The sequence below is a fragment of the Salvelinus namaycush genome, chromosome 26 (genome assembly GCF_016432855.1).
Source record: "Salvelinus namaycush isolate Seneca chromosome 26, SaNama_1.0, whole genome shotgun sequence".
Lineage (NCBI taxonomy): Eukaryota > Metazoa > Chordata > Actinopteri > Salmoniformes > Salmonidae > Salvelinus > Salvelinus namaycush.
The window spans coordinates 30,279,667-30,292,499 of NC_052332.1; the positions used below are offsets into that span (position 1 = coordinate 30,279,667).

The 12,833-nt window shown below is 40.6% G+C and overlaps 1 protein-coding gene across 1 annotated transcript in view; it reads left to right on the forward strand.

Moving 5' to 3' along the window:
- The window catches only part of lrch2 (leucine-rich repeats and calponin homology (CH) domain containing 2), a 93,274-nt gene that overhangs the window by 58,474 nt on the left and 21,967 nt on the right, over positions 1–12,833 (forward strand). Inside the window, exons 12-17 of the mRNA XM_038964703.1 lie at positions 3,032–3,094; positions 3,574–3,622; positions 3,865–3,903; positions 4,303–4,440; positions 5,412–5,462; positions 6,630–6,693. Coding sequence (XP_038820631.1) covers positions 3,032–3,094; positions 3,574–3,622; positions 3,865–3,903; positions 4,303–4,440; positions 5,412–5,462; positions 6,630–6,693 — 404 coding nt within the window. The remainder of the gene's footprint in view (positions 1–3,031; positions 3,095–3,573; positions 3,623–3,864; positions 3,904–4,302; positions 4,441–5,411; positions 5,463–6,629; positions 6,694–12,833) is intronic.

A 12,833-nucleotide genomic window follows, 5' to 3' on the forward strand; every position in this document is an offset into this window, starting at 1 on the left:
GCCTTGATGACAGCTTTGCACACTCTTGGCATTCTCTCAACCAGCTTCACCTGGAATGCTTTTTCCTGAAGGAGTTCCTACATATCCTGAGCACTTGTTGGCTGCTTTTCCTTCACTCTGCAGTCCAACTCATACCAAACCATCTCAATTGGGTTGAGTTCAGGTGATTGTGGAGGACAGGTCATCTGATGTAGCACTCCATCACTCTCCTTCTTGGTTAAATAGCCCTTACACAGCCTGGAGGTGTGTTGGGTCATTGTTCTGTTGAAAAACAAATAATAGTCCCACTAAGCGCAAAACAGATGGGATGGCATATCGCTGCAGGATGCTGTGGTAGCCATGCTGGTTAAGTGTGCCTTGAATTCTAAATAAATCACTGACAGTGTCACCAGCAAAGCACCATCACACCTCCACCTCCATTCTTAATGGTGGGAACCACACATGCAGAGATCATCAGTTGACCTACGCTGCATCTCTCAAAGACATGGCGGTTGGATTTGGACTCATCAGAACAAAGGACAGATTTCCACTGGTCTAATGTCTATTGCTTGTGTTTCTTGACCCAAGCAAGTCTCTTCTTATTGGTGTCCTTCAGTAGTGGTTTCTTTGCAGCAATTCGACCATGAAGGCCTGATTCACGCAGTCTCCTCTGAACAGTTGATGTTGATGTGTTTGTTACTTGAACTCTGTGAAGCATTTATTTGGGCTGCAATTTCTGAGGCTGGTAACTCTAATGAACTTATCCTCTGCAGCAGAGGTAACTCTGGGTCTTCCTTTCCTGTGGCGGTCCTCATGAGAACCAGTTTCATCATAGCGCTTCATGGTTTTTGTGACTGCTCTTGAAGAAACTTTCAAAGTTCTTGAAATGTTCCGCATTGACTGACTTTCATGTCTTAAAGTAATGATAGACTGTCTTTTCTCTGCTTATTTGAGCTGTTTTTGCCATAATATGGACTTGGTCTTTTACCAAATAGGGCTATCTTCTATATACCACCCCTACCTTGTCACAACACAGGAAGAAGGAAATTCCACAAAATAACTTTTAACAACAACCTGTTCATTGAAATTCATTCCAGGTGACTACCTCATGAAGATGGTTGAGAGAATGCCAAGAGTGTGCAAAGCTGTCATCAAGGCAAAGGGTGGCTACTTTGAAGAATGTCACATATAAAATACATTTAGATTTGTTTTTTGGCTACTACATGATTCCATATGTGTTATTTCATAGTTTTGATGTCTTCACTATTATTCTACAATGTAGAAAATAGTACAAATAAAGAAAAACCCTTGAATGAGTAGGTGTGTCCACACTTTTGACTGGTACTGTATGTGTGACAGAGTGAGATTTTGAAAGCTAAAGGAGGGGGATGTATGTATGCAAGACTCAGGTGGTGCGTGTTAAATTGTTTTGAAATGTTTCTGTGCCTGAAACGACACATTCTTGTCTTATTTTGAGATGACATGTATGCACACCATTAGAGCAGTGTTTATTAATTATGGTCCTGCAGACACACATTTTAGTTTTTGCCCTAGCACTACACAGCTGAATCAAATGATCACCTCAGTCATGAAGTCAAGTTTTCATGACTTGAACCAGGTGTGTAGTAATAAGGCAAAAACAGGACCAAAATTAAGAAACACTAGAGATAATGCATTAGAGATAATGTTTGTTGGTCTCCAGGTCTTAAATCCACCTGAACCCATACCATAACATGACCGTCTGAACACATTGTGCCTGCAAAAAACCCCAGAGAAATTATACTAATCCTTACTTATGAACTGGGTGGTTCGAGTCCTGAATGCTGATTGGCTGACAGTTGTGGTATATCAGACTGTATACCCAGTGGTGTAAAGTACTTAAGTAAAATACTTTAAATGACCTCTTAAGTTGTTTTTTTTGGGTATCTGTACTTTAATTAACTATTTATATTTTTGCCAAATTTTACTTTTACTTCACTACATTTCTCATGAAAATGATGTACTTTTTACTCCATACATTTTCCCTGACACCCAAAAGTACCTGTTACATTTTGACAGGAAAATTGTCAAATTCACACACTCATCAAGAGAACATCCCTGGTCATCCCTACTGCCTCTGATCTGGCAGACTCACTAAACACAAATGCTTTGTTTGTAAATTATGTCTGAGTGTTGGAATGTGCCCCTGGCTATCCGTTAATAAACAAAAGAAAGAAAATTGTGCCATCTGGTTTGCTAATATAAGGAATTTGAAATGGTTTATAATTTTACTTTTGATACTTAAGTACATTTTAGCAATTCCATTTACTTTTGATACTAAAGTGTATTTTAAACCAAATTCTTTTAGACTTTTACAAGTAGTATTTTACTGGGTGACACTTTTACTTGAGTAATTTTCCATTAAGGTATCTTTTAGTTATGACAATTGAGTAAGTATGACAATTTAGTTATTTTTCCACCACTGCGTATACCACGGGTATGACAACATTTATTCAAATCAAATGTTATTAGTCACATGCGCCGAATACAACAGATGTAGACCTTACAGTGAAATGCTTACTTACGAGCCCCTAACCAACAATGCAGTTAAAAAAATATATATGGATAAGAATAATAAATAAAAGTAACTAGTAATTAAAGAGCAGCAGTAAAATACCAATAGCGAGACTATATACAGGGGGGTACTGGTACAGAGTCAATGTGCGGGGGCACCGGTTAGTTGAGGTAATATGTACATGTAGGTAGAGTTATCTATGCATAGAGTGACTATGCATAGATGATAACAACAGAGAGTAGCAGCGGTGTAAAAGAGGGGGGCAATGCAATTAGTCTGGGTAGCCATTTGATTAGGTGTTCAGGAGTCTTATGGCTCTAATTACATTGGTAACCAGTATATAATAGCAATAAGGCACCTCGGGGGTTTGTGATAAATGGCCAATATACTGTCCAGGCACCGCTTTGCATCGTGCTTAAGAACAGCCCTTAGCCGTGGTATATTGACCATATACCACACCTCCTCTGGCCTTATTGCATCCTCTGTTTACCTGTCCAGGTTCCTCAGTCACTCTGGCAGCTCCAGCAGCAAACAGAGGTCCCCCTGCCAGGCCATCCGCAGGTACGTACGTACGTACAGCACAGCTCTGCCTAAACACATGACTTCTGCCCCTCACTCTGCTCTGACAGGTGACTACTGTATACCGTATCAACGAGACCGTGGTTCGGTTGCATAAAACTAACCAGTTTCCTGGGCACAGGTCAAGTTTAGTCATGGACTAAAAAGCATGGTCCATTCATGCTCTGTTGAAACTGGCCCCATGACTGATGTTATAGGGTGTTGTCATAGTATAGTTATTATGATGTGTAATTACTATGAAAAGAGTATCAGTAGGCACAAATCATACTGTATGATGATGATGATGATGAGTAAGGTGTTTAAAGTAAAAACTCCATTGTGTCTGTCTGGTGTTATTTATTGTTGGCTGCCTTCTAGTGTTGAGCCAATTTCTCCAGTAAACTGTAAATAAGGCTTACATTAATGTAAGTTTGTATGTGTGACACAGAGTGAGTCGGTGTGTTTTCCTGTCTCACTCGCAGTGCCTCCCTGGATGAAGGGAGCAGTGGACCGTCAGTGCTGAGTGGGCAGGTAAGGAACTGGACTTTCTGTACCTGTTTTTTCTGTATCCGTTTTCTACAGGAAGCAAGCAATTCATTATTTCCATTTGTGCAAGTAAAACTAGCAATCATTTCTTTCTTTTCACTCATTAATCTCATCGGCAAAATTCACAGTCATATTTTCAGTTTCACTTTTAAAGTGTGTGTGTTTGGTTTTGGTTTTGGTGTCGGTTTCACTCCTATTTTTCTTTCTCCCTGTCTTTCTCCGGAAAGGACCCTGACTTCACAGACGATGACACAGCTTTCTCTGAGGTCACCCATTTCATTCATGCCTTTGTTTTCTCACCCTCATCATCATGCATGTGATGATGTGTCTGTGTATACCACAGGAGGTTGGTGGAACCTTAATTGGGGAGAACGGACTTTTGGTAATGACTGGAGCGGAATCAGTGGAATGGTATCAATTGGTTTCCAGGTGTTTGATGCCATTCCATTTGCTCCATTCTTATGAGCTGTTTTCCCCTCAGCAGCCTCCACTGGTGTGCATGTGACCTTGTTACCTTTAGTGATGTAAGGGGAGGCTTTAGTCATCATTTCTTTATATTGAAGGCTTGCGCTGCTTAAGCCAAGTGTTTTTTTGTCCATTATTGCATTGCCATTTGATCAGTACAGTGTCCAGTACCTTGGCCTTTCAACTTTGTCTTTCTTCAGCCGTCCTCTTCCTGCTCTTTCGATGGCAGTCTAAAGTCAGAGTCTGACACAGAGTCAAAATGGCCAGAGGTTCCACCCGTACTCAACCAGAACGAGGAGCGCAGGAGGAACAAGTATCTGAGGAAAGATTATCTAAAGGTATGAAACCATGACTTTCACAATGCAGTCTTACTTACTTGAAGCCTTGGCCATCAAAAGCAGCTTTCCAGCATACTAGGTACTGGGTGATTAAAAAAAAGTTTTTAGTGAGACTGCCTAAAGAAGTTTAATTTGTTTTATTGTTGGACATACAAGACTGTAAAAATACCAGCAAATCAATTCCAAGTGATTTTAGTTTTGGAAATCTGTTTCACGCATATAGAGATATATGTGATTGTATAAAAATGTAAGCAAGGTTTGAAATTATTATGTTTTAGTCAACAATTATATCAGTTTGGGCTTCCTGTGGTCAATTTGTAGTCTACAAATTATGCGTAATTGTGTTCTGGCCACCTGACCATCCGCTCAAGAAAAAATTGTCCCGTGGCCGAATCCTGTTAATGATCCCTGTTTTAGACGCAGCACTTATGCCAAGAGCAAGCTCAAGTGTTTACCCCATGCATACCTCAATATGGCTGCTACATGGCTGGACTTGTAGTTGTGAACATATTATTAAAGGTTTCATTTTCCCCACTGTATGAAACTTTTCTTTCACAGGCTGGAACAAATACATCCCAGACTGTCCAGGGAGGTAGACGACAAAGGGCTGTATTCTACTATACCGAACAAAAATATAAACGCAACATGTACAGTGTTGGTCCCATGTTTCATGAGCTGAAATTAAAGAAGGGGTGAAATATTCATTCTGATTGGCTGGGCCTGGCTCCCCAGCTGGTGGGCCTATGCCATCACAGGCCCACCCATGAAATCTATAAATAAGGGCCTAATTCATTTATTTCAATTGACTGATTTCCTTCTATGAACTGTAACTCAGTAAAATCTTTGAAATGTTTGCATATTGCGTTTATACTTTTGTTTAGTATATATGAGATGATTCAGCTAGTAGCCTACACTAGGTTCTAGGCTAGATCATGGAGTAAATCTCTTTCTTGATGTGTCTTCTCTTACAGTACAAGTCCCAGAGTGCCCGAAGAAACTCCAGTGGGAATGACGAGTGTGAGGTGTGAATTGCTAAACAATCAAATGCACAGTAAAATCGCTTTCATCCAAATTATATTAGCACATACTTAACTTCTCTGGGATATGTGGGACGGTAGCGTCCCACCTAACCAAAAGCCAGAGAAAATGCAGAGCGCCAAATTCAAATAAATTACTATAAAAATCTAACTTTCATTAAATCACACATGAAAGATACCAAATTAAAGCTACACTGGTTGTGAATCCAACCAACATGTCAGAATTCAAATAGGCTTTTCGGCGAAAGCAAACGATGCTATTATCTGAGGATAGCACCAAAGAGAGAGAAGCATATTTCAACCCTGCAGGCGCGACACAAAACGCATAAATAAAAATATAATTCATGCCTTACCTTTGACGAGCTTCTGTTGTTGGCACTCCCAATATGTCCCATAAACATCACAAATGGTCCTTTTGTTCGATTAATTCTGTCGATATATATCCAAAATGTCAATTTATTTGGTGCGTTTGATCCAGAAAAACACTGGTTCCAACTTGCTCAACGTGACTACAAAATATCTCAAATGTTACCTGTAAACTTTGCCAAAACATTTCAAACTACTTTTGTAATACAACTTTATAATAACTGTAAAATAATCGATAAAATTGAAGACGGTATGATCTGTGTTCAATACAGGATTAAAACAAACTGTAGCTAGCTTTCTGGTCACGCGCCTCTAACAAACAGTACACTTCACTCGACCCTCGTTCTGAACAGGGCTACTTCTTCATTACACAAAGGAAAAACCCTCAACCAATTTCTAAAGACTGTTGACATCCAGTGGAAGCGGTAGGAACTGCAAGAAGGTCCCTTAGAATTCTGGATTCCCAATGAAAACTCATTGAAAAGAGAGTGACCTCAACAACAAAAAAATCTGAATGGTTTGTCCTCGGGGTTTCGCCTGCTAAATAAGTTCTGTTATACTCACAGACATGATTCAAACAGTTTTAGAAACTTCAGAGTGTTTTCTATCCAAATGTACTAATAATATGCATATCTTATCTTCTGGGGATGAGTAGCTGGCGGTTGAATTTGGGTATGCTTTTCATCCAAACGTGAAAATGCTGCCCCCTATCCTAGAGAAGTTAAGCAAATATCTAAATTGTCTGATCTATCTTTCCGATAAACTTGTCATGTGTTTTGTCTGCAGGAGGGGATGAGGAATGCTGATTTCAGCAGCACCCTCACAGTGTTTGGTCTGAAGCCAAGATCAGGTAAGCCTGAATTAATTAAATCTTTCGTTACAGTCATTCCTTCTCTGGCTTTTATTTATTAAGTGGCACAATCAATACAATCAACACATTTTAATGTCTTCAACCCGTTAAATAACTTTAAAACAGATAACATGGAGCAATGAGCGTGAACATGTTGTGCAAGTATGAGGCGGGGTATATTATTAATGGCATTCTAGAAAGTAATAGAGTGATTCTGTGTAAGTATGGACCTGTTACAGCTTGTCCCAGGCATGGTGATACACTTGTTTATCACACCCCTTGACTTTTTCCAAATGTTGTTATGTTATAGCCTGATTTGATTAAATTGAGATTTTGTGTCACTGGCCTATATACCCCATAATATCAAAGTGGAATTATGTTTTTAAAGTGTTTTACAAATTAATCAAAAATGAAAAGCTGTGATGTCTTCAGTCAATAAGTATTCAACCACGATGTTATGGCAAGCCTAAATAAGTTCAGGAGTATAAATGATCTTAACAAGTCACATAATAAGTTGCATGGACTCAGTCAGTGTGCAATAATAGTGTTTAACATAGTCATAAACAAATATCTAATCTCTGTATCCCAAACATACAATTATCTGTAAGGTCCCTCAGTTGAGCAGTGAATTCCAAGCACAGATTCAACCACAAAAACAAGGGAGGTTTTCCAATGCCTTGCAAAGAAGGGCACCTATTGGTAGATGGGTAAAAATATAAAAAGCAGACATTGAATATCCCTTTGAGCATGGCGAAATTCTTAAAACTTCTTCGAGATCGGTATCCCTTCCATGGGATGGTTGAGCTAACGTAGGCTAATGCGATTAGCATGAGGTTGTAAGTAACAAGAACATTTCCCAGGACATAGTGTCACACCCTGACCTTAGAGATCATTTTTATTCTCTATTTTGGTTAGGTCAGGGTGTGACTAGGGTGGGTAGTCTAGTTTTAGGCCTGGTGTGTAGGCTCTATGTAGGCCTGGTATGGTTCCAAATCAGAGGCAGCTGTCTATCGTTGTCTCTGATTGGGGATCATATTTAGGCAGCCTTTTTCCCACTGGGTTTTTTGTGGGATCTTGTTTTTGTGTAGCTGCCTGTGAGCAGCCCAGAACGTCACGTTTCGTTTTCTTCTGTATTGTTTTTGGTGAGTTTCATATTTATTAAACATGTGGAACTCTAAGTACGCTGCGCCTTGGTCCATTCATTCCAACGATCGTGACACATAGACATATCTGATATTGGCAGAAAGCTTAAATTCTTGTTAATCTAATTACACTGTCCAATTTACAGTAGCTATTACAGTGAAAGAATGCCATGCTATTGTTTGAGGAGAGTGAACAATTTTTAACATGAAAAGTTATTAATAAACAAAATTAGGCACATTTGGGCAGTCTTGATACAAATATTTTAACAGAAATACAATGGTTCATCGGATCAGTCTAAAACGTTGCACATACACTGCTGCCATCTAGTGCCCAAAATCTAAATTACAACTGGGCTGGAATAATACATTATGGCTTTTCTTTTGCATTTCAAAGATGATGGTACAAAAAAAAACACAAATGAACGGTTGTTTTTTTCTTTGTATTATCTTTTACCAGATCTATTGTATTATATTCTCATACATTCCTTTCACATTTCCACAAACTTCAAAGTGTGTCCTTTGAAATGGTATCCTTACGGGGTTATTTACACTTTGGGTGTATTGATACACCATCCAATCATGACAAAGATACAGGCATCCTTCCTAACTCGCCGGAGAGGAAGGAAACCACTCAGGGATTTAAAACAGTTACAGAGTTTTTAGTGGCTGTGTTAGGAGAAAACTGAGGATGGATTGACAACATTGTAGTTACTCCACAATATTAACTTAAATGACATAGGGAAAAGAAGGAAGCCTGTACAGAGTAAAACATATTCCAAAACATGCATCGTGTTTGCATTAAGGCACTAAAGTAGAACTGCTAAAAATGTGGCAAAGAAATTAACCTCATGTCCTGAATACAAAGTGTTATGTTTGGGGCAAATCCAACACAACACATCACTGAGTAGTATCCTTCATATTTTCAAGCACGATGGAGGCTGCATCATGTTTTTTGGGGATAAAAATAAACAGAATAGCACAGGCAAAATCCTAGAGGAAAACCTGGCTCATTCTGCTTTCCAACAGACACTGGGAGACAAATTCACCTTTCAGCAGGACAATACTTCAAAATGGCTGTTTCACAATGATCAGCAACCAACTTGACAGAGCTTGAAGAATTAAAAAAAAAAATTATGTGCACATATTGTACAATCCAGGTGTGCAAAGCTCTTAGAGACTTACCCAGAAAGACATGTATTGACTCAGGGGTGTAAATACTTATGTAAATTATACAGTTCTGTATTTCATTTAATACATTTTCAAACATTTCTAAAAACATGTTTTCACTTTGTCATTTTGGGGTATTGTGTGTAGATGGGTGAGAAAAAAAATATTTAATACATTTTGAATTCAGGCTGTAACACAACAAAATGTGGAATGAGTCAAGGGGTCTGAATACTTTATGAAGGCACTCTACAATGTCAACTGTGTGTCAAGCATGTGCCTCAGTGTTAGAGGTTGAATTTTCTTGTGGGAGGCTCTGTTTAAAAGTGCAATCTGTGATTGCTACATAATTTTTTTGACTCTTCCAGGGGAATGCTATGATCCCTTATTGATGTCACTTGTTAAATCCTCTTCAATCAGTGTAGATGAAGGTGAGGACAGGTTAGAGAAGAATTTTTAAGCTTTGAGACAATTGAGAAATGGATTGTGTATGTGTGTCATTCAGAGGGTGAATGGGCAAGACAAACAATGTAAGGGCCTTTGAACAAGGTATGGTAGTAGGTGCCAGGCGCACTGGTTTCTGTCAAGAACTGCAACGCTGCTGGGATTTTCACACTCATCGGTTTCCCGTGTGTATCAAGAATGATCCACCACCCAAAGGACATCCAACCAACTTGACACAACTGTGGGAAGCATTGGAGTCAACATGGGCCAGCATCCCTGTGCAATGCTTTCGACACCTTGTAGATAGAGTCCATGCCCCAACGAATTGAGGCTGTTCTGAGGGAAAAAAGTTGGTGCAACGCAATATGAGGAATGTTTTCTTAATGTTTTGCAGTGGTGTAAAGTACTTTAAAGTACTACTTAACTTGTGCCCCGACAAATTGAGGCTGTTCTGAGGGCGGGGGTGCAACTCAATATTAGGAAGGTGTTCCTACTGTTTGTTTTACTCAGTGTATACCCAATAATTCTTGAAGAATAATGTATAAATGCTTCATGAGCTTAGTTCTACTGTCGTATTTGCTTTTTTACTCCATTGTTTGTAAACAATGTCATCGTAAACAAACACTGTATAGCCTCAAAACATGGTTAAAACTATCATTTTGATCTCATGGTCAGTCCTTGCATCCATAGCTCTGTCTATGAATTTGAGAGTGGTTACATTTCTCCAGCCCCATCCTTCAGCTGTTTACCAATTCAGTGGCAGGGTGACTGCTTTGTTTCAATCGCAGATTTCCCTTTTAACAAAATATAAAATAGAGAAGACAAACTATTAATGGGTGTCATAGATATTCAACAAACAGGAAAATGGTGTCCCTGTCAGAGTTGCAATCTGTCCTGCACTCCCGGTCAATCACTGGACCTTTGACCTTAGTTCCTGATTACTTTGTCTCTGTTGCCATGATAACAATGATATGTGAGACGACCTTCTCAACTTTCCTTCCAAGAAAAATGGTGGAGGAGTTCAGCGGAATTTTCATGGTATTTCACTATTAATAAATGGTTTACAAAATCTAAGCAATGTGGTGTTGAACCCACAGAAAGGAAACTAACATGCTGACCACACCGCCCGCGTCGTGTGCTCGAGCGTTGCAAAATAAATGTATACAACATGTTATTCAATCATTAAACCCACACTGCTCGCATGCGTCCATGAGCGTCTGCATAGCCAGGCGCTAAAATAGAACTTGGTTCTATTTGTGATGCTTGACGCGCTGCAAGTCCCGCCTCTCCCATCTCCTCATTGGTTCTTAGGAGCACATACTCATGGGCGTGATTGAAAGATGAACTGAGGTCCACACTCCAGTCCAGTTAATGGTGGAAATACACCTTAAAGTTGGTTGCCACCATATATTCCAAAGAAGAAGAAGCCTGAAGGAGGAGAGATTACTAGAAACAAACTCGGTTTACCTTTTTATGTGTGGATTAATTGTCAGAGTACAGGACCTTGTGCATTTCAGGTAAAATAACAACTCAATGTTTATATCCCAGGACAAATTAGCTAGCAACAGCAATCTAGCTAAATGAATATACACTGCTCAAAAAAATAAAGGGAACACTTAAACAACACAATGTAACTCCAAGTCAATCACACTTCTGTGAAATCAAACTGTCCACTTAGGAAGCAACACTGATTGACAATAAATTTCACATGCTGTTGTGCAAATGGAATAGACAACAGGTTGAAATTATAGGCAATTAGCAAGACACCCCCAATAAAGGAGTGGTTCTGCAGGTGGTGACCACAGACCACTTCTCAGTTCCTATGCTTCCTGGCTGATGTTTTGGTCACTTTTGAATGCTGGCGGTGCTTTCACTCTAGTGGTAGCATGAGACGGAGTCTACAACCCACACAAGTGGCTCAGGTAGTGCAGCTCATCCAGGATGGCACATCAATGCGAGCTGTGGCAAGAAGGTTTGCTGTGTCTGTCAGCGTAGTGTCCAGAGCATGGAGGCGCTACCAGGAGACAGGCCAGTACATCAGGAGACGTGGAGGAGGCCGTAGGAGGGCAACAACCCAGCAGCAGGACCGCTACCTCCGCCTTTGTGCAAGGAGGAGCACTGCCAGAGCCCTGCAAAATGACCTCCAGCAGGCCACAAATGTGCATGTGTCTGCTCAAACGGTCAGAAACAGACTCCATGAGGGTGGTATGAGGGCCCGACGTCCACAGGTGGGGGTTGTGTTTACAGCCCAACACTTTGCAGGACGTTTGGCATTTGCCAGAGAACACCAAGATTGGCAAATTCGCCACTGGCGCCCTGTGCTCTTCACAGATGAAAGCAGGTTCACACTGAGCACGTGACAGAGTCTGGAGACGCCGTGGAGAACGTTCTGCTGCCTGCAACATCCTCCAGCATGACCGGTTTGGCGGTGGGTCAGTCATGGTGTGGGGTGGCATTTCTTTGGGGGGCCGCACAGCCCTCCATGTGCTCGCCAGAGGTAGCCTGACTGCCATTAGGTAGGTACCGAGATGAGATCCTCAGACCCCTTGTGAGACCATATGCTGGTGCGGTTGGCCCTGGGTTCCTCCTAATGCAAGACAATGCTAGACCTCATGTGGCTGGAGTTTGTCAGCAGTTCCTGCAAGAGGAAGGCATTGATGCTATGGACTGGCCCGCCCGTTCCCCAGACCTGGATCCAATTGAGCACATCTGGGACATCATGTCTCGCTCCATCCACCAACGCCACGTTGCACCACAGACTGTCCAGGAGTTGGCGGATGCTTTAGTCCAGGTCTGGGAGGAGATCCCTCAGGAGACCATCCGCCACCTCATCAGGAGCATGCCCAGGCGTTGTAGGGAGGTCATACAGGCACGTGGAGGCCACACACACTACTGAGCCTCATTTTGACTTGTTTTACGGACATTACATCAAAGTTGGATCAGCCTGTAGTGTGGTTTTCCACTTTAATTTTGAGTGTGACTCCAAATCCAGACCTCCATGGGTTGATAAATTTGATTTCCATTGATCATTTTTGTGTGATTTTGTTGTCAGCACATTCAACTATGTAAAGAAAAAAGTATTTAATAAGAATATTTCATTCATTCAGATCTAGGATGTGTTATTTTAGTGTTCCCTTTATTTTTTTGAGCAGTGTAGTTTGTTCAGAGTTCATTTTGATATTTCAACCCGCGTGTCCTGATCTCGTCTGGTGTTGGTGGACAAAATCAACATGCGCGTTATGGCGCACACTCTCGAGCAGTGTGGTCAGCATGTAAGGAGATTTCCTTAGAAGTAGTTATAGTATAATTAGTACATAATGTAATACACTGAGTATACAAAACATTAGTGGTGGAAAAAGTACCCAATTGTCATACTTGACTAAAAGTAAA